At 34.3% G+C, this 23,760-nt stretch overlaps 1 protein-coding gene across 2 annotated transcripts in view; it reads left to right on the top strand.

The window, feature by feature from the left end:
- Positions 1-23,760, top strand: part of glra3 (glycine receptor, alpha 3) — a 105,987-nt gene that overhangs the window by 23,974 nt on the left and 58,253 nt on the right. For both annotated transcript variants that reach the window (XM_021477569.3, NM_152965.1), the window contains 1 exon segment: positions 21,546-21,673. In XM_021477569.3, the coding sequence (XP_021333244.1) occupies positions 21,546-21,673 (128 nt within the window).

The raw sequence follows: 23,760 nt of genomic DNA, 5'->3' as shown, positions 1-23,760 counted from the left end.
TTCTACAACAAAATCACATGACCTTTTATAATCCACATACTACAATTTGTTTGGTAAAAGTGCTTCCATCGTAGTTCATTTGCATATTTTCTTTTCCAAAATGTTTATCCTACTCAGTTATGTGCATATGTTTTTGATGAGCATTTTCAAAATTAATGCACATCTTGGCATTTCAATCAACCAATTTGTTATGCGCAAATCCAAAATGAGCATAAAATAGGAAAACAAAAACATAGCTACTTTGCAGTGGATATCTGAGTTAATAATCCTAAGAACCAAGTGTAGTGCTAAAAAAATGCACCCCTGACAGATTATACATCCCCTTACTTCCTACTACAGTATAAAGTATGGTTGGGATTAGTTGTGTGGGAAAGGTTAGGATTATGAGGTATGGTTGGGATTAAGCAATCAGGTATTAAATTCAGGTGAATGATTGGGAAGGGGTGAAACTCTCAAGAATTCTATTTCTATCTGTAGCACGTGGGCATGCACATGTTCAATCAGATATTAATATTTAGATATTTGCTAGATTTCCAGCCCTGATAAAGTCACAAGGGGTTTTAGCATCAGAGCTGGTGCAATCTTTATGACAACTGCCGATATTTGATGACAACAATAAAGGTAGCTTTTCAGTTATCTGATAAACAAAATACTCAGAGATAAACTATTGTGTATAAACTAAAACATTGTCCATATATATATATATATACACATATATCCATATATAATATTTTAGATGTCACAATTCTACTGTATGGCCCATTTAAGTTTTACAAAACGATAGAAACTCAGACAAATGAATTTGGATGACTATAAAATCACCAAATGCTGAAAATCCTTATGAGTCTTTTTTTTTCAAAACATTTTTTTCAAAACATTAAGTTTTTTAAGAGCCTGTTTGGTTTTAAAGTCTGGACTTTCTAACACTAACAAGAAGCTGATCTGCCATCACTCTTTTGAGAAATTCAGTTAGGACAGTGGCTTCACCACACAGTTGCAAGCAAACTGAGCTCTCCACAGCCTGCTTAGTCTGTAAAGCACGTTCTGCCTGACTGGAATTACATCTAGTGTTTGTGATGGACATCATACATCCAGGGAATCTCCCAGTGTCTCTCTGATCCCTGATTAAATTGATAATCTCTGCCCTCACACGCTCTCTGCACTCACTCCAGGGGAGCATCATGGAAGGACCTTCATGTTACATTTATTGTGGATGAAGATCCAAAGAGAGAGAATAAAATGATGCTTTGCTATAGAAAAAAAAAGAAAAAAAAAAGAGTCTAAAGATGTATTTTTTTCAGATACTAAGTACTTGTTAAAGATACTCACGAGACATGCTGTCTGACAGTCAGCTTTTTATGTGTGTGTTTGGCTTTGTGTGTTAGAAAACCCAGTTGATTTTGAAGATGGTTGAATGACTAGGGCAGTGCAATTGATCTAGTTTGACAATAGCTACGTTTACATTTACATCAGTAGTCAAATTGATTGCCCTAATCTAAATACGACAATATATTTTTTAAGGTGTTCACATGAGTTGCTATTTGAATGTTCCTTTCATGATCCCGTTTTACATGCTATAACACATAGTTCAATTCATGTCATTGCTACACCAGGCTATCCACATTTCCTCTGGAGTTTCATGTAATTTTGTGCTTAATTTTTTAATTTGTCGACTTTAACAGCAGTATAAAGAAAGAATAAAGGAGCAGTTTTGAGAAGCAGGCAGCGATGCATGACTTGTCAGAATGCAAAATGCAGTATAGATTAGATAGTGTATATTTATTCAGTGCCAGCCCAAAGAGGCATAAAATCTGTTCAAATGTATCTTTCGTTAGTTTATAGTGTATATTTGTGACCTTTATACTTTACTCCCGAACCCACTTCATTCACCCTTTAGCAATACACACACACTGGACTCGGATGAGGAGGATTTTATTTTGCCCTGCACACAGAGCAGTAACAGTGAGATCAACACGGTTTAACTTAGTGTCCACATCCACAGCAGTTCTCCCTAACTCTGCTGCTTTTATCTTGAAAGTTTAGATCATTATTATATAAAACAAAGATAGAAATATAAAAATACAGAAATTGCGCAACTAATATCGCTGAATAAACACATTAAATACCTGAACACAATATATAATAGAAAATTACCTGCACACAGAGCAGTAACAGTGAGATCAACACGGTTTAACTTAGCATCCACATCTAAAACACATATAACTTCATTAGCACTTGCTGTATAAGCACATGGGGGAAATATCAAGATGAGATCAAAAGTATCAAAATCAAACAAATATGAAAAGAAAACCCACTCTGTCGATCAATAAATGTATATAAAGTGTGATAGACTTTTAAAGCTGCATCTAATCAATCATTTAAATGATATTTTTATCTTTTAGTGTGGAGCTAACACAAACCCAGCTCACCCACAGCAGTTCTCCCTAACTCTGCTGCAGTCTATACACAGACTCTGTGCGCAATAGCGCCACTGGCGAACTAGCAGGAACTGCACTCCCATTAAAGCAGGATTTAATAATAAACTATTAACATGGTATATATTTATTTTGTTACATATTGAGAACTTTGCAGTATATCTTTGCAACAAATGCAGGTAGACTTCTAGGTATCATTCATAGTCATTCATGCACATTTATGCACCATGTCATATCACACAGCTCTTACTGTCATTTTTCTGGAGTGAAATGATGCCAATAAACTTAAACTCATCTATTTAAGCAGAGTGCTCAAGAACAAACCAGGTTAGTCTGGTGGCATAAGGATAGCTCACTCACTCCTTCTATAATAAACCTCTCCACCACTTAAGTTCAAAGGATTATCATTCAACAAGTAGTCTACTCAGTTTGTAAAAAAAAAATATTTGACTACTGAAGTGTTATTAATTTGTACATGTGTATTTCACTGTACATGTTGCTACTGGAGCATCAGAGCAGAGCTAATTCTTATTCACAACAGATTAAGATATGGTCAAAACCAATCATATGATTATTTGGGCAATTACCAGCTATTAGTATAATCACAACATTACAAGCTTTATTTTTGAAGCAAAGAAATATATAAACTGTAACTGTATAACACTTAAAAATCAAGTATAAAGCGGTATGAAAAGGAATACAAGAAACAGATATTAACTGAATCATAACTGAGCAAGTCAGAAGTATTTTTAATTGTAAAAATAATGGCTTTGGATATTCATATGAACTTCCATCTGCTCCACATACTGCTGGAACCCCTGAGGCGATCGTGTCTTCAGATCACTGTTTGAATCCACGTGCTCTGGTTTTAGGCTTCATTTTTATTTACAGTCCCCATTTAATTGCTCCGTTTCTTTGTTTGTTTGTTTGTAGCCACCAATCTTCTAAACCAAGGATATTTTTAAATGCTTTATAATGTCAAAAAGCTGAAAACCTTGTTTACATTTGAATGCAATCTGGTTTCTGGTGAACTAAAATCATGTATTAAAGATTGAATTTGATTAACATGATTGTTACTATTGGCAATGTTAATCTCAAGCATGGCTGCCGGTTACTAGTAGGTCTCATTGTTTATGTAGCTAGATTTTTAATTCAGTTGATTGATTTAGCTATAATGACAGATTGTTGTGACGTACCACTACCTCCAAGCAATGGAAGTCATTTCACACAAACTGCATTTATCTTTACTACCAATTTAGTGGTTGACCACACATAGACACACATGAGCACACCCTTTTGAGTATTTGCCAATGGTGTGCATGTTGATAACAGAGAGCAATGGGGGAGGGCTAGCCTTTTTGACTATCAATTAAGCAGAAACATCAACCATCAAGATACTGTAGCAGTGGCGGATTAGTTGTTTCTACTTTGTCCATTAAATGGATTATGTTGGGTCAGTCTTTATTTTGCACCTTTCCTCATTTGTAGATCCATTTGGATTAAAACGTCCGCAAAATTGCTAAATGTTGGATGGACAAAGCGTTTTCAGTTGTTCACAATCCCTAGCAGGAACCATTAGAAAATCAATACAATAAGTAGATGACAATACACTTCATTTAAGGTTGCATCAGTATGCATTTGAATCATTGGGATGATACTCATCACAAAAACGAATAGATACTTGGATGCTTGTTGGTAAATTTACCATCATAAATAGTCAGTGATAGCAGCGTTAATTAAATATACAGTACGTGGATAATGTACTTTGCTTTTCTTACCACAAATGATGTGTATTTGAAGCACTGGCATGGACTGCAGACAGAACAACAATGTATTTTGTTGTGTTCAGAAGGCTATGCTCTCTTTCTGCTTGTACCAAAATCTGTCTGTCAGCCATTTGAAGAAACAAATGAGTTAATAAATACAAATCAGACATAATTAAAAAAAAAAAAAGCAACAAACAAACATGGAACAAAATAAACCATGATAATATGTAATAATAATAATAATAATAATAATAGTTCTATCAGTTAAAGAAACTGTTTTTACAATATTACCACTTAGTACTAAAAATAAATTAATAAATAATTTTATTAGATTTTTAATCAATATTGTTTTATTAGTTACATTTTAAAAATAAAATAATCTAAGATATATTATTATTGTATTAGATAAAAGTAAAACTAAATAAAATCCACTGAGTAACTACTATTATTATTTTAAATAATGTTACAACATAAATTATATATAATCTTAATTCACAAATCTCTATCCATACAAAAAACAATAAATAAAATTACATTTTAAAATATTTTTTATAAAAAGTAAAAAAAAAATCAAATAATTAAAAAAAAATTTAGTTAAATAATAATATCTCAATTAATTTAAAAATTCAAATAATTAATTTATTTAAAAAACGTAATCATTTTAATTATTCATTCAATTATTTATAAAATTGTTATCATTATTTTTTTTTTTACTCAATGGCTTGAAATCAGTCAGTCATATCACTTTCCGAGTGAGGTATTATTTCATCAGGCTGATGTCACTGGATTTTTTATTTATCTGAATAGCAGATGTCAGAGCAACATCCTTCCAATAATGCTTAATACCGAACCAAAGCTTACATGACTGAAATGGTGTGGGACACGGTGAGAACACATTCCCCTACACATTACACACTGACATTAAAAACTAACTAGCACCTTAATGAACAAAGACACATTAGCAAGTCCAGCACACATGACGCCAATGGCCAGACTGTGCCCGTCAGCTAAAAACCACAAGTCCCATCAGCATCTCACACAAAAACAACACATAAGAGGCGAAGAATAAAAAAAACAAAAAAACAAAAGGAACCAAATAGTGTCCAGCCTCCTCGCATTAGCAGAGCGAGACGACACGGAGAACACCAGGCTGACAGGACGGGTCACACCGATCCTGCCGTTTAGCTGTGGATTCAGTTAAGGGTGGGGGAGAGAGAAATGTTTGTCCCACAGCAATGACAAGCCAATGAGACTGGAGCCTACAGGGGGAGACAACAAAAACCACAGCCACACTCCACTCAGGCTAGCTGGATACATTTCACACATTTACTATAGATTTAATGAGAAGATGTGCTGTTTGTCTATGGTTTTTTTGCTGCACGGTTCACCAAATAAGCTAATTGAAATCATATATAATATACTGTTTAAAGCAATACTACAAAATGTATTATTCACAAATTAATTCATTTTCTTTTTCAACTTAGTCCCTTTATTAATCTGAGGTCGCCACAGTGAAATGAACTGCCAACTTATCCAGCATATGTTTGCCGTACACTGCATACACTGGAACATGGGGAGAACATGCAAACTCTACACAGAATTGCCAACTGACCCAGCCGAGGCTCGAACCAGCGACCTTCTTGCTGTAAGGCGATTGTGCTGCCCACTGCGCCACCGTGACGTCTGTTTACAAATTATAAACTCAATTTGTAGGTGGAGTTTTGCTTTTAGATTATTTTAAGTTCTAAATTACATAATTTATAATAGAAATAACAAATAAAATTAACGTTTAAGACTTTTTTTATGAATATTGTAAAATGGCAATGGAATTTATAACAGAAGAAACAGAATTTTTTTTTTTATCTTTCTAATCTCGGAATTAAGCTAGATTAATCTAGATTAAAAATGGCTCATTGGAATTCTGACGAAGGCATTCAGAATATGTGCGCTACCCAAAAAATAAGTCTTTAAGAACGGGTTTCTCAAGCCAGGTCCCGCATTAGACCAGCGGCTCATCTCCTGTTTCCAAATGCATCACAAACTGCTTGAGGAACTGTTCTACTATGATAATTGGTGATGAAAATAAAGTACAGTATGTTCAATAAGATGTACCTGTGTTTACTAACAGATTTTTCAGTTAAACATGAATGTTGATCTGTAAGCCTAGATAAACTCGAAACTGTGATTTTTGATCACCTTAATCTGACTCAAGTCATAACTGAACTAAACAGAAATGGAATTAATGGACCCAGCTCCCAAACCAACTTAGAGAATAGATTAACGGCGATATTTTTTTTATCGCGCGATAAGAGTCTCATGTTAACACAGCACGTTACGCCCATAACAGCCAACCACTAATTATTCCATTTAAAAATCCACAATAAATTAACTATTAACTAGACTCCAGAGATTAAATTAACCTTTTTTTTTTACTTTTGAAAGGTTCATACTCCATAGTGACATTGACTGTGCTCACCATTATGTCAAGTCCAAAGTTCAAATAAAACTGTTGCGTAAAATAACAAAAAATGTATTTCCTGTTTAAAGACAGGAAATGTATCTAATTTGTAGACATTAAAGAGAGAGTTTTGCTTTTACAGTAGATTATTTATAAAATGAAATTATGATAGTATAAACAAATAAACATGTGAGGTCTGTCTTTTCTATGAATACTATTATTCAACAATGGATTTTCTAATAGAAGTGAGAACAATTTTGAGACAATTTTGCTTTACACTTTTCTATTCATCAAGTAACCTTTAAAAACTGTATTATGGGTTCCACAAATTTATATACACCATCAATCTCAATATTGATGATAGTAAAACATATCTTTGAGCATCAAATCACATTTTTGACATTATAGAAATAAATCACATTTTTAGAGGAACTAGTCTCAGTTACAGTTTATACAAAAAAATAATAATAAAACAATCAATAACACAACTACAGCTAGAAGATTAAATCAACTCGAACATTAAATTAAACTTTCCTTACTTTTGAATTGTTCTACTCCATAACATTGACTGAATTCATCATAAATTTAAATCATTATAAGTTCAACTAGAACTGTTGCCATTTACAGCATTTTTTTTTTTTTTAGCAAACATAACAAAAATGTTCCATGCTGTAAGACATTTATATTTTCAGACCAAATTAAATTTTTTGTAACAAATAAATACAAACAAAACAAACTGTATTATGGTTATTTGAAATTTGCAAGAAATGACAGACTTTATTAGAGAAAAACAAATACAACATTTTACACAAATCCAAACCTATTAAATCCAGAAAAACTGAGCATATATTTAATATGCATAACATAAAAGTATTTACGAAAAAAATAAAAGTAACATTCTGCTGTAATTTGCAGCCTATATCAATACACAACAATTAAACATCTCACTAATAATCCCCTGACATATTTACGATGTTGGATATCCTGAGTCTGCTGGCATTTATTCTTGACTGGGTCTGATTGTGAAGTGAAGCTTGTGTGAATTGTAAGTGTTTTTGATTAAGTCTGGGCTGTCACGCCGTAAAGGTGAAGCTATAACTCTTCATTTATAATGGCTGCACTGTGAGCTGATGTTTTCAGTTAATTGTCTTCGCCATCCTGTTTCATTCTATCACTGATATACTCTGTCAATCTGTCCATTTGGTCATTCCTGTCTTCAACCATCCAATGCTGCCTTCTTTTTCCAATCCTTAACTTCAAAGTACTGCCCTATCCTTCTTTCAACTTATCTGACATTCTGACCCTTTCTTTTATCTCTATGTTTTGTCTGACCTCTTCTATTATTCTTCGCTTCTCTCATATTGTGATTAAAGTTTGAATTTTAAAAAAAAATACAATAAATGTGTTTTTAATATATAGATGTGCACTGGATCAGACCACCTTTTACAGTACATGTAACATTTAAAAAAAAAAAAAAAAAAAGAGATACACAAACAATAATTTTTGTCCATTATTAATCAATGCCATTGGTCACTCTTTATTAAAAGGGAGCCTGTGGTAAAAACTTTAGATTCATAAACAGATTAAGGTGCTGAATGTAATTTTTTGACTCTTCTAAAGCATAAAAAAATACCATAATATGTTTGCAAATATTTAAGAAACATGTGAAGTGTTAAGAACATTCTTGTTTATATGAAAAACAATGCTGAAGTCAGATATTCTACTTTGAAAATGTGCGTTACATGCTGGAACGTCTGTCTTTGTTTGGGTACCTTCAAGCTGCTCAATGCCAGTTTAGCCAATTATATTGCAGCACTCCGATGTCTTTGTGGAAAACAGCATATTTCATTCATTCAGTCACAAAGGCTCTCAGTCTGTGACCGAAATGCAACCTTCGGTGAAAAGTAGCAGACTCCGAAATGAGACACAGATTCAGAGTTCTACATGAGGTGGTTGTTTATTAACAAATAATATAAATATCACCAACATGAACAATAAGTAAGCAGGTTACATTGTAACAGCATGTCCTAACAACACATTATGTGATGAGATTTGCAGTGATAATCAATTTAGCTGTTTGCACCAGACGAACAACAGCAGAAGTTTAAATACAGAATAGTGCACTTACTGCACTCCAATTAAATGGTAAGGTTTAAAATCTAATTAATACATATTAAACCTCTTTAACATTATTATATGCACATGCTGAATCACTGATATTAGTTGACTAAAAGATCTAAAGTTCGATTTCAAATGGTTTATTTTGTTTTTAAAATCTGGTGGTATGGCAATAAATGTCGTGTAAAATGGCATTAAAACTCACATTATTAGCATTTAACACTGAATATAGCCCAGCCCTAAATCAGCTCTCAGGCTCGATAGTCAGGCACACTCTTATTGTTGTCGATAATCTGGCAACCTGCCCTTGCATGTGTTTTAAAACAGGAGTGCAATACCTAGTTCAACCACTGGGTGTCAAACTTTCAATGCACCTTTAACAAAACTTACCGAACAGAACAACCGTTGAATAGAATTTTCTATAATAAGTCTAGTATCTGCCATCTAGTCAGTCAATACCACTATCTTAAACAGCCTTTGCATATCACTTTCACATCTTTTACGGGATAGCAGCCAAATGCATGCAGATTTATATCCACAATTAAATTCATACTATTTAAGTGCAATGATCTAACTGTGCAATATGTATCAATTTATTGACTGTATAAGCACATTTAAGTCAATATTATGCTAGCTTACAATTAACACTTCTACTTTTTTTTGCAAAGAATGAAGAGATCACCTCAAAATATAAGACTTAAACCTTTTCATTCTTAAATATGTATCTCAATATCTCAATGGATTAAATTGGGATTTATTGGAGTAATTGGACTTTTTTTTTTGTTATTAGACCTAACCTCAAAGAGATTACAAACAAAAATTAGGCTTTGGGCAAATTTGGGTACATTTACATTCTTGAGTAAAGTTGGTTGATGTATACTGTCCCCTTGTTGTTTAAATAAATCAACATACGAAGAAATGCCATATAGGCAGGCTAAAAAGGAGCCAAATGGTGTGTGTGTGTGTGTGTGTGTGTGTGTGTGTGTGTGTGTGTGTGTGTGTGTGTGTGTGTGTGTGTGTGTGTGTGTGTGTGTGTTTGTGTATGAGCAGGCCTGTGCGTGAACTGCTAGTTAGCTTTAACCATATGTTATTTCTGTCACTGATTCATCTGTGCAGTGAGGTAGAATGCAATCTACGGATGTCGGTATTCTCCCTCCTGCCTCCACAGGAGTCCATTCACAACGTCTTCTCAATCCCCTTCGATTGGCTCCAGCGTGAGCATCATCCGTGACTTCCTCGCTCTGTTGACCACCATTGATGCTTCACTGGCCTGTGGTTTCCATGTTAACCGTCTCCAAAAAGCCTCCTCTGGTATTGGTGGGAGGGAATAAGAGTGTCAAAGACAATATATATCTGTAGCTAAAGAAAACCAGTAAGACATTTGGACCCTGAGGTAATTCCTTCAAGAAGCTGCAAGGGCAAAATCCATGGCTGATGGCTCTCACTGGTGAGGATGTTTCTGCCTGGGCTGGGGTTTAAGGGAAAGTCTGAGAGAGAGAGAGAGAGAGAGAGAGAGAGAGAGACGGATGCTGCTGGAAGCTTGGCTCTTTCTGCTGAGAAGGAGCTTGATAATTGGAGGTTTGCTGGTTACGTACTGCTCCTGGGAGCAAAGGTGGGAGGTTTAGTTCTGCATAGTAAGGTAGATCTATCGCAGAGACACCATCTTCATGGCCAGGGGGTGTTGCACAGATGCTAAAGTTTCTGTCAGCTTCAGAAGCAACATCAGTGCTGGTTAAGACTCTGACAAACTGAGTCGACATCAAAGAATTAGTCAACCCAGGATCACTGGAAATATGTGACTCAGCCTACATTTTAGAAAAATTACATTGCTCCGGGTACACTTTGTTGTGCTTTCCAAATTACAAATCCAAACAAATTACAATTTTTTTTTAAATACATTTTTTTCTTGCATACATCCACAAGGCAGAGCTTGTTGTATAGATCACTCATAGACAGTAAAAGATATGGACGTAGTATCCATGACATCACCCTTAGGTTTCTAAAAAACGCAAATGAAAACTACAAGTAGGCATGGCCAACTGTCACTATTTTGTTTGTGCGTCATCGCACAGACCAGGAGATACCAAACAAGGGCAAAGAGGCGGGGCATGAGTAGAGCTACAGACACCTGCTAGCAGTTTGCTTAGATGGGGTTTTCTTTGGGAGAAATGCTTAATACATCATTACCTGCAACCCGTTTGTGTTCTGACCACATGTGCTTGGTTGTATACTAAATTAATAAAGTGTTTAGTCTTTTAAAAACACTGTTGTAATACATTGAACCACTAAGCATGGTTCATGTTTTTCTACAGGAAGAAAATGCAAATTAATTCTAAATACTTTAAATATAGTCTGTTTTAGTAAATGCAAGGCTATTTATGAAATCTAGTCATAACACTTTATAACACCGTTTTTGATGCAGCTAATCAATCTGTCAGTCTCTGAAGTGCATTCAAGTTCTAAAGAAAATTATAAATGATACATGATCTTAAATAAAACAAATACATTTATATATGGTATATAAGTATATAATTTCATTCACCTGGAAGATGGAGGTCACGTATATGATTTGTGAGCACAATAAAGTGCACACAGCATGCCATATCATTTGATAATTGTAAGAAATAATTTTAAAAAGCAACTGACTGTGTAAAGCCACATAAAACAACACAAAAATACGATGTATATGCCAAGGAAAGTGTACAAAAAGGAGCACCTGATTGTGATGAACACTGTCTGATAAAGAGAGCCGTGTGGCTCGAAACATTATACGCTTTGTGTCAGCCTTTTTAATTTAATAAATTTGTATTTTTGGGGCTTTGGTGTTGCCGCCTTTGATGAATATTTAATTAGCACCTTTTACGTTTTTTGGCTGAGCACCCAGTTAAGAGGGATATGAGTGCTTTTTTTTTTTACAGTTTTTCATAGCAGGCTGTAAACACCTTTTTTTCTGCTGTAAAGTTGGCCATTTTGACATTGGGCTCAATAGAATTTGCTCTATTATGTAGACTGGACTAGCAGAATTTTGATGAATTGCAGTTTTAGTTACTTCCATATTTGCTTCACGACGGAGAGCGGTAGGTTGCCGTTGAGATCACCTAGCAAAGCACCAACTTAAAACCTTTCCCAGAGAAAAGAGCACTGCAATCATATAGTTTGCCTTTTCTTTACACTGCCAGAAAAGTTTGGAGAGATAGATGGATGAGGCAAACATTTTTAATTACAAATTTTAGTTATTGTTTGTGACATGAGATTGTGTAGTATTTATTTGCTGTTGTGTAAAGAACTACTCAAAAATATAATTTATTTGTCAATAAAATATCCCTTTAAAATCTCAATAATGTGAAAAGGAGCTAAATTTGCTGTTTTCATACTGCCCTATTATTTTTTTTTAATAACTACTGTCAAATGTACTTTTTTGTGCAACACAGGCTTATTCTGAAAATGTAGCCCTATATACGTTTCTGCTGATCACGAATTATGTAGCCAGAGCTATGTACAGCTGCATTTCATCTTTAAAACGAATGCTATGGGGCGGTATAGCCCCATATACCTTATACCCCATATACATATACCTTTTCTTGTTTACCAGCTGACTGCTTACCTGCATGTGGACAGCTTTTCCAATGTTACCAGTTTGTCTGGTAGCTTGACATGCAAGTTCACGGAATTGAAATGCAGAGAGAAGTTGACCGCGATGACAGGGTTTGAGTCCAGTGAAGAACGGTTCCAGAAAGCAGTAAGACAAAAACAGAACCCAAAAAAATTCAATAAACAAGTAAATAAGAGGGTGAGAATGTGCTAAAATCTAAAAACTTGGCAAAAAATAAAATAAAAACAGGCTTTTCTGGATTGCTTTTTAAAACACTGCAGTCGGGGTAAGGGAAGGGAGTGGGTGGGTCAATTTGTGTTTTTTAAAATACTATTGGTTGGGTTTAGAAAAGAGAGGGGGTGGGAATGGGGGCGATTGGTCAGTTAATCAGCCAGTCAGTCAACAGTGGCCTCTTGTGGACTTACGTGAACCTTTGTTGGTATCAGTTGAAGCAAAAGCTGACCATGTTGTTGTCTCAGTGTTTTATAACAACACTGCATAGAGTCTATAGCTATAGATAATTGGCGCAAACATTCTGTAGCTGCTTGAGAGGAAATAACTCAAAAGTATCAGGTGCCAGTAGTTTGTTTTTGTCACTCTAAAAGAAAAACTGTGAAGTGGGACTATTTGATTTACAAGCTGTTTTTTTATTATGGTGAATGTGAAAAACAAAAAACAAAACAAATGTAGATCACCCTGACTTTGGTTTCTTAATTTGAGACAACCATGCTCTTAGTTATTCAGGTACTGGGATGCAGTCCTTTGTGTTTGTAGTCTTGTTTGTTTAGTGACATTATTTCCCTCTTGTATAATCAATTATAAGTATAATCTCATTATTGTTAACATGCATTCAGATTCACCTCTTGTGACCGCTCTTGCTGGGTACACACAGTAGAGTTTTGGTGTAAATCACAGATAAAAGTGGGAAACCGGTACTTGTGAATGGCAACTGATTTACTTTATACCCATAGGTAAACTCTGCCCCATATACAGTAAGTTACTGTTGTAAGCAAACAAACAGAGTTGCTACCTGTCTTACAATAAAATCTTTCAGTGTTAAAATCTTGTCCCAAGATGTTTTTGATTAAGGAGCATTTTTCTGGTAGTTAAATATGACATGGATAGGGACACATGATATTTGGAAATAAATATGGTGCAAAACAATATTTATTTGTAATTAAAGGCTGCCAATTAACATGGACAAACCTTGGTTATGGTCATTATGCAGCTAAAACATCCAGGTCGGGATCAGCTTTGTTTATGTTCCGCAGGGTAAATGAATTTAAGCTTACAAATACTGTAGGTCAATGTCTTTATTATCTTATAGATCTAGGATGAGCAGTGATGAATCACTGATGATTATGATATTTTCAGCAATCAGTATACTGTATTTGGACCTGTTTTTGACTGAAAGTTTTCTAGGTTTAAATAGAAATTAGTATTGAGAGAGCAACATACATGCAAGACAATGCAAAGTTCAAAGCAACAGAACTCATATGGTCGAACATGAGTAACTAACATATTATTATCTTTTATTTTCTTCTTTTTTCTTTATTTTTTTTTCACTTTCTTGGATTACAAGCTTCTTGTGGGCTAACGTTTTTGATAGAAATCTAGTCTTGTGTGTGAACTCTCATGTGCGATCATACTGTATGTTATTTAATCCAGGCAGAGATGACACCATTTCATCCAACCGAAATGTATTCCAAACACAAAAAAAAAAAAACTACCCCAAACAGATGTGTGCTATGAAAAGAGCATCAATCCGACAACAGCAATCCGAAAAATCATGCAGTGTGTAACCGGCATTAAGCGTTGCCTCTGTGAACAGTAAAGCCTGGAATCTTAGTCATTGATGAATGCTGTTGGACAGCTGAGGCAGACCAGCCAAGAATTTAACCTTTTCAACTTTTTGTCATCCAAACAACAAACAAAGTGGTATTTCAGTAAGCAGCATACAGAATATCAGCCATATCTAATACTTGGAACATGTCCATTATTTCTAATGCACATTTATCTTGAACTTTAATGTTAGTTTTATGTTATTTTTTTTACATTGCACATTTATTTTGGACTTAGGGATTATTTTTATGTTAATTTTTAAATGCACATTTATTTTTGACTTGGGTTGCTATTATTTTAGGATTACAGTGCATGACGTCAGATGTCTGTAGTTGGTCAAATACTGCTGCTGTCTGTTGCTATTTTCACTATTATTTCGATATTTTAACTCTGAATACAAAATATTGAAATGCTGCCACATTGTGTGGCATTTGGCTGTTGTTCTCAGCCGATGGACAACAAGAGAAGTGATGCAAGTCTCGATTATTAAGTGAAGTGTGCTGAGAAACAGCAGAGACAATAAATGATGGACACTAAACATACAGACAATTGCAAACATCCGTCAACACTGCTATCTTAGTCATAATAGGAGTACATTGTATATTTACTAACTGACAAATGATTAGGGTTCTCCACAAATAAGCTTTACTGTTAACCATAGTGTGGTTTTCGGTTAAAGGCTACACATATATCCATTGGCACTTGTAAGATTTTTTAAAATCTGTCAGCCCTCCTGTTTTTCCCAGGATTCTCCTGTATTCTCATTATTATCCAGTACAGTTTTTTTCCCCTGTATTTCTCATGTATTTTCTATCTTTCTATGAAGGGTGGCAATAAACATTAAATGGCTGATCCTCCCTACACACCATACAACGAACCACCCCTTACTCTTAAATGTGAATCGGTTCTGTGCTTTCATTTTATTTAAGCATGAAAACACTTTCAATTAAAAATAAAAATGGCGTGATTCCCTTCCTTTCAATTACAGGCATTTTTGCCCCTCAATCCTCATAACAGTCAGTTCATGTAGAAGTGCTTGACTGTCAGACGCACTCTTTAGTGATGAATAGACGCTGTTTCTATGGTATCAGAAAGACAGGAAGCACACAAAACATTAAAATATTATCAGGAAAAATTGATTTTGTCTAAACGTGTTTTCATTTTTGATTTACACTCCTTATCTTTCGGTACACATCTTCAATGTTTCTTATTCTGCGTTTAGATAAATGATATTATAATTATATTATAATTTTACACGCCATGTCAATATTCTAATTTACACACATTATTTTTCTATACTTTAGGGGGGAATTTCATCCCATGTTTCTGTACATGCGATTTGAAGCAGAGTGAAATTAGACATTTTTAAAGATTGTCTACAGAACAAACGATCATTATACAATGACTTGCCAAATTACCCTAACCGGCCTAGTTAACCTAATAAAGCTGTTAAATGTCACTTTAAGCTGTACAGAAGTGTCTTAAAAATATCTAGTAAAATATTATTTACTGTCATCATGGCAAAGACAAAATAAATCAGTCATAAGAGAAGAGTAATTAAAATTATTATGTTTAGAAATGTGTTGAAAAAATATCTCCATTAAACAGAAATTGGGGAGGGGGATAAACAGGAGGTTTAATAATTCAGGGGGGCTAATAATTCTGACAACTGTATATTATATATTTCACTGCAATTGAAATTTTAATAAACTCTTTTAAGTTAACAGTTAAGGTTTGAAAGGTTGAAGTTATGTTCAAATAGACAACTGTGTGAAATAAAATCCAATATACAATCCCTAGATGTGGAAAAGTGGAGCAATGGTAAGGTGGTCCTCCTGCATGATTGCAGACTGTGATTATTTTGCAATTGGCTTTGGAACAAAGCTAGAAAGCAAATCATTTTCATCCTCTGAGCTGCTCCTGCCAAGTACGGAGAAACAATGGAGCTCGCTCAAGTTTCATTCGCTTCCCTTTACTCTAAAATGATCTAGTTTTGCCTGGTTCTCAGAGCTTTGAAGCAAAAACAACAGAACTCAAAGCTACAAAAAAATAAGAGGAAACCAGCAGAGAATAACTAGCAACAGAGTGCTGTGAGGAATGTCAGTGTCAACAGTGGTGAGCAAAGCTGATCCGTGCTGAGCAAAGCAGCCTCAGAGTTGCGTCTGTGTGTGTGTGTGTGTGTGTGTGTGTGTGTGTGTGTGTGTGTGTGTGTGTGTGTGTGTGTGTGTGTGTGTGTGTGTGTGTGTGTGTGTGTGCTTGTTTTTGCCTAACAAGATGATTTTTTTTTTTTTTTTGCGGGACAGAGCAGCGAGTGTCAGTAATTTTACGTCACATGCTTTTAATCCTAATCTTGCTGCATGCCCTTTGACCTGTGTTGATCTTACACTTAACGAGAAGCTTCAGAATCCAGAAAGAAGCCTTTCTGTAGATATAATCTTGTCACATTGCTTGATACACAGCTGACCGAAATGTCACAGATTACACTATATGGATGGCAGTTCATGGTTCAGGTTTAGTGCACTGACGTAACACCTGCATGTTCTCACAAAGCACATAAATCTACCATGACACGCAAACGTATATACACAACTATATATTCTTAGTTTCTCTGCCTTTATTAGGTATGAATTTGAATAAAATGTTTGATGTTATGTTCTGTTCAGGTCTAATGAAATTTTTGTTGTCAAATATATCAAATAAAAATATGATATTAGAGTATTATTTTAAAGGAAAATTTGGTAAGAATAACAATAGTTTTCATTGGTTTTGATTAGAGATTAGGGTAATTTCATGAAGAAGAGTCAGGAAAGCAATATTAAAATTAAAACACTGGTGTAAATGACTAAACTAAACATGCATGAAAACATGGCACCTTTATATTTGTTTAATGCATAAAAAGCGTTAAATGAAAGAAATGAATCAAGTCCTCATGAATCAAAATACTTATAAAAACACTTTATTTCATACTTTGTTTTTATGAGCGACTTATGTTTAGCAGTAGGGTATACTCTCAGAAATAAAGGTACAAGAGCTGTCACTGGGGCAGTACCTTTTCAAAACGTACATATTTGTACCTAAAAAGTCCTTAGTGGTACCGCAAAGATACACATCAGTAACCAAATGCACCTAAAATGTACCTTTGAGGTACTAATATGGACTCTTCAGATAAAAGTATGTACCTTTTGATACTTGGTACTGCCCCAGTGACAGCTCTTGTACCTTTATATCTGAGAGGATAAGAGGGTAGAATGTACCGTTTTTACAGTATAAAAAGTCTTTAAGTGTTAAAATCTATAAATAAAATTATATTATTATAAATAAATATCAAATAATGATATCCCTATAAACCACCTTGTGTCCAATTTATATATTAATTATTGGATTGTTTTAACTACAGTATTTATAATTAAAAAAAATGAGTGAATCATAAATAATGACTCACACTTTCTATATGTAAATGATTATTTAATTTTTGAAACATTGCTTGCTGACAAACATTGCATTTTCTCATTAATATTCCAACTAGATGCAAGATCTGGTCTCTTAATTTTGTATTCTATGCCACAATAATACAGGATAGAAAGGATATTGCTTAGTTTCATTTAATTTTAGATTTCTGCATGAATTGCAAAACAAAATAAATAAATAAAAGGGCCAGTGGTGCACTATAGACTTTCTCATTTCCATATTATAATTTATAATGACTGTGTCAAAGATGATTGCATGAATCATGACTAACAATTTTTTCCTGGATAATTATCTCAGCAGAACTGATTGGCTAGCAAAACACGAAATGCATGCAGGGAGTATGAGGACTATTGCTGGGAACAACCTACAGTTTTAACAGTATTTTTGATAATATGTTGTATATATGTCCTTTTTGTAAAATATGTCAATACTTTTAGCCTTCAATAGGGCTATGTCAGGTGATTATTATTAAATGGTTTATTTATTTACAATGTCCTGTGTACACTTGATATGAACATGCACTTTTATCAAGATGATCACAAAAAGATGATATTATAAATAGGTAAAAATGCAGTCTGAAATGTTTTGAGCCACTTCTGGGATAGCTGAAAACACATTTATTTTGCTTTCACATGACTGTATGGGATGGTTTGGCAAGAAAAAAAAACTCAAAGTACAGTATTTAATCTCATTGTGCTGTGCCAAAACACAAGGATTACAATAGAAATTGACATTCCATTCTTTCGTTTACTTTTTAAGGCATGGGAATCTTTTGATCACCACAAATGGATTCAAACCAGTTACTGAACTCTTGACTTAGTTCTCATTTCTGAATCAAATTTCGATTTGAAATATGTTCAGATTTGATTCTAGTTTGCTGTTTAGTATTTTTTCTTCTTAGGCTATATTAGGTGAGCTATGATTTAAAAAAAAAAAAAAAAAAAAAGAACATGTACATGCTGCATTTAAATCTTGAAATAAATGTAGTTTCCTTCACAGTTTGGTAAATTCTTTATCATAAAACAAATGCCATTACTGCAATCATGCAATCATTAAACATATGACAGTCCTAGAATTAAGCAATGCAGTTCTGGGATTAGTAGAATGTTCAAAAAATAGTTTGTATAAAAAATACATTTCTTTCTTCTTTCTAAAAATTTAAATAAAGGAAAAAAACTTATTAATGAATAAACTTTTTAAAACTTAATTTAAACCAGATGTTTAATTTAGCAGGTCAATGACAAGAGGCATGTGTTTCTGTGCGTGGATATGTGCTAACTTTTCTCCACATAAAACTGTAAAATACTAGAAGTGACTACCAGATCAGCTCTAGAGATTAGGTCGAAGTGTTCATGTCCCATTTAGTGAGAGAGCAAAACTGCACCGTTAATTCATGCAGACACACAGAACATTTAGTCTTCACATTTAAACAGTCCTTTGCGGCCTTAGAACTCTCTCAAAAGACATCATTCTAGATAAAAAAAAAAAAATGTTAATACTAAACACTAAAGGCTTCCACTTTATATTAAGTGCCCTTAAATACTAATGTATCTCCTACTACCACTAGTACAACTGTATTAATAATTTAGCACAATTAACATATTGTGTACATGCATGTCTTTAGACTGTAAGTAAAGGTGACATGATGCCTCAGTGGTTAGCACTGTCGCCTTACAACAAGAAGGTTGCTGGTTCAAGTCCCAGCTCAACCAGTTGACATTTCTGTGTGGAGTTTGCATGTTTTCTTAGTGTTAGCGTGGTTTCCTCAGGGTGCTGTGAGTCCCCCACAATCCAAAGACATGCGCTAAAGGTGAATTGAATAAACCAAATTGGCCGTAGTGTATATGTGTGAATGTGAGTGTGTATGGGTATTCACCAGTACTGGGTTGCAGCTAAAAGAGCATCCGTTGTGAAAAACATATGCTGGATAAGTTCCTGGTTTATTCTGCTGTGGGGACCCCTGATGAATAAAGAGACTAAGCCAAAGGAAAATGAATGAAGGAATGAATGAATGAACATTGTAATTATGGATTAAACATACATGTAATTACAATTAATTTACTTAGTTACATGTTGTCACGATCACCAGCTATCTAGGCCTTGCAGTTCATTGGAGAACTAGACATCGACTACTAGATGAAATACAACTCCCAGAAGTCTTTGCACTTACACACCGGTTCCTGATCCTCCCAGATTACACACACACAGCTGGAAGCTCATGATAGACTGATTACTAGGACTATAAAATACACATCATTTACACACTCTTTGCTGAGTCTTGCTTAAGTGTAAGTGATCATTATGAAGCATTTACTTGTCTTGCCTTGCTGTGTTTTTGACCTTTGCTTTGTTTTACTGTTATCATCAATTTGCTGCCTGTCCTGACCATTCGCCTGTATTGTTTACTATTTTGAATTATCTGCATGCTTCTGATTATCACCGTTTCGACCATTGCCTGCCTCATATTTTTCCTAATAATCTGCATTTGGATCCTCAACTCCGTTTTTCCCCCAACTAATTACACATATAAAATTACATTACAGTACATCCCTATCCATTACACCTTAACCCTACCCATACCACCAGTTTTGTCCCTAACCTTACTTGTATCCCACCTCAATAGCACCATAGGGGTTTGCAATAGATTAAGTAAAAAAAAAACAGGTGAATGCATGTATGTATTTATTTATTACACTTTCATTTATTCATTCATTTTCTTTCAGCACTTTATGTGCTTTTATTAATCAGGCGTCGCCACAGCGGAATGAACCGCCAACTTATCCAGCATATATTTTACGCAGAGCATGCCCTTCCAACTGCAACCCATCACTGGGAAACCCATAACCCATACATTATTACATTTTATTTAATTTTATTTATTTAGCAAGTACATAGTAGTTGAGGTCACTTAATATAAAATGGGACCCACTAAAAGAATTCCTTTGTGACTTAATAAATGTATTATGCTAATGTTATAATCTTTTAGGAGGTTTAATTGTTTTAAAGCGTTTAAATTTGTCAATGATTTCCCCACCTCCCCTGCAAGCATCACTCTGTTGATTAATTTAGGTGAAAAAAAAAATCAATAAAATGTCATGTCCACAAAATCCAGAAAAATATGCCATGTGTTTTCATTAAGTCAAACAGATCAATGAAGTGTCCTTCCCTTTGCCTCTTTTAAAATGAGATTCACTGGCAAGCATTTGGAGTTTTTTTCCCAACACTGCAAGCCTTACATGAATTTTGGCTTCCGGAAAAAAATCCAACACGCACACACAAAAGAAAAGCACAAAGAAAATAACCTCTCAATATTCAAGCAAGTGATCCATTATCTGGGGCTGTCAACAAAACTTCCTTTTTACCCCTTATCAGCATGAAGAAAAATAATGCCTGACAAAATGGTTTTTTAATCATTAGTAAAAGGAAGTATGACAACATGTCGTTTTCCTTTTGATTCTTTTAGTTTTAGGCGATACAATACATAAGATACAACACAATTCAAAATAAAATGGGGCTAAATGATATTGTCATGGTTATACAGCAAGCTACTCATACAATGCGTTGTTACAGGCAGCGCTGATGTTAACCCACTGCAATAACAAATCCATATTCATTGTTGGTAGTGAATTTCTAATATTTCTGCAAATGTGAATTTACATGTATTAACTGTATTTTTATCCTCCATGCTGGGATTGAATATCATACAGTCTTGTCTAATGCCCCAAATGGAAAACCTGAATATTTAATGTCAGATTACATTAGTATTGCCACTTACATTTGTAGCCTTGGTGACTGTCATTGCTGATTTGCTAAAATCTGCCCTCTTTTTACATCTCTCTCACTCTCTTTCTCTTGCTTTTTTTCAGTTTGGTTGCATCAAAAGAACCAGAAAGCCCTCGAAGGAGAGCAGCACCCATGTCACCCTCTGACTTTCTTGATAAGCTCATGGGAAGAACCTCAGGTTATGATGCCAGAATTAGGCCAAATTTTAAAGGTACAGTAGTACAACCAACCATTTTCCCTCTTCCCTTTTACTCTTTATATTGCATACAGTATTGCATAATCCATTATCCATGATTTTAATGTCATTGTTCCTTATTATAAGAACTGATACATTCATTTTGACTGGTTTTACATTTTGTAATACTGTATATGATATTTGTAAAACAAAACACATAATTAAAGTATACGCTGACCTTTATTAATTGTGTGTATATTTCATTCTAACATTGTTAATTAATACAATTACAATTTTAATAAAATATAGTATTTCTACCTTGAATGGCTATAATGGTCAAACTGACTACATCCGTTTCAGCGTCCAATATTTTTCTCATGACTTTGAATGATTGCTTCAGTCGCCTAGCAAATTTCTGACAACAAAAACTTAACCGTACTTTGCTCTCCCACTTGCCGGTCAAAGTGTGATTAACTGAAACACAATTATAAGTCATCACAAAAAATAAAGATTGTATTTTTAGGGTAATTATTTCATAAAATCTGATGACAGACAATCAAAGGGTAATTCTAAAATCTAAATAGAAGCTTTGAATGTAAATATAACCGGCACCTAGCTCTCTGCAACTTTCACATGGTCGCCCACTGAAGCTAGGCAGGGCTGTGCCCGGTCAGTATCTTAATGGAGACCAAATGGAAAAGCTAGGTTGCTGCCGGAAGTGGTGTTAGTGAGACCTTCAGTGGGCGCTTAACCTGCAGTCTGTGTGGGTCCTAATGCCCCAGTATACTGATGGGGACTCTATACTGCTCCGTGAGCGACGTCTTTCGGATGAGACGTTAAACCTGGCTGACCTGACTCTGACTCTCTGCGGTCGTTAAAAATCCCAGGATTTCCATAAAAAAAAAAAAGAATAGTGGTTTAACCCCGGCATTGTGGCCAAATTCGCCAACAGGCCTCTGTCCATCATGGCCTCCTAACCATCCCCACATCATAATTGGTTTCATCACTTTGTCACCTCTCCACCAACCAGCTGGTTTGTAATATGCCAAAAATTTTATTGGGTGCAATATAGCAGTGTTAAAAGTGGTGTTTGCACATATTTTAAACCATCAATATCATGACAAGCTAACTATCATTTGAAAAATTAGACATTTCAGTTATTTATTTTTTGAGAAATACATTTTGATAGATATTACTGCGCAACAGTAATGTATTAAAATGCAAAAAAAAAAAAAAAAAAAAATTGCATGTTCAGGACATTTTGCTTAGCAATTCACGCGTGATATCACAAATAATTCGTTTTAATTTTTTTTTTGCATTATTATAATGATGAAAAACCTAAATTTATATATATATATATATATATATATATATATATATATATATATATATATATATATTTTATTATTATTATTTTTTTCTACTTTAACTTAAAGATTTTTGCAACAAACCACTGAAGATTTACAACAATTTAATTTGGACGTAATTTTTACTCCCATGTCCAAAGAAAGAGGTTAAAAACCTTTAGTTAAGATGATCGCTTGTCCAAGGTTCATCTTTGATATTGTATGAAGCTGATGCAGATGTGCCTCTTTATTTCATGCTATGAAATGATTATGTAATAAGTCTGCACAGCTCGTGGTTCTAGCTGCCTCTAGACATTTCTGCTATGACCCTGAAAACATTCTTCCATTACGCTGTTACAAAACGGCCCTGAACCCAAACCATCTCAAACCATAAATCAGTCTCAGCTTTCTTAAATTATTCAACTGGCAAAGGACTTCCCCTCAGAAGCTCATTTACAGAGGCCACTAATTCATAAATGTCAAGTAAAGAGACTTTAAAAAAAGCTCTAAACAAAATGATGTACAATGCTGAACGACAGCATCCTGGATTAGACGTGTTACAATTAAATGTGTACAATGGAATGCAGCAATATTTTAAGTGTCAAATAACCCCAATTATTCTTTTACCATTTCTTTATGCTTTTTTTTTGTAATATATTTTTATTTCATCTCGATCATGACAAAATTTTCTTATGATTTCAACAAAGAAAACATCATCTCAGATTTTGTATTGTATTTTAATTGAACCGAGAATATGTGATTGATTATGCATGTTTC

The sequence above is a fragment of the Danio rerio genome, chromosome 1 (genome assembly GCF_049306965.1).
Source record: "Danio rerio strain Tuebingen ecotype United States chromosome 1, GRCz12tu, whole genome shotgun sequence".
Taxonomy (NCBI): domain Eukaryota; kingdom Metazoa; phylum Chordata; class Actinopteri; order Cypriniformes; family Danionidae; genus Danio; species Danio rerio.
This window is presented reverse-complemented; position numbering and strand designations above follow the sequence as displayed.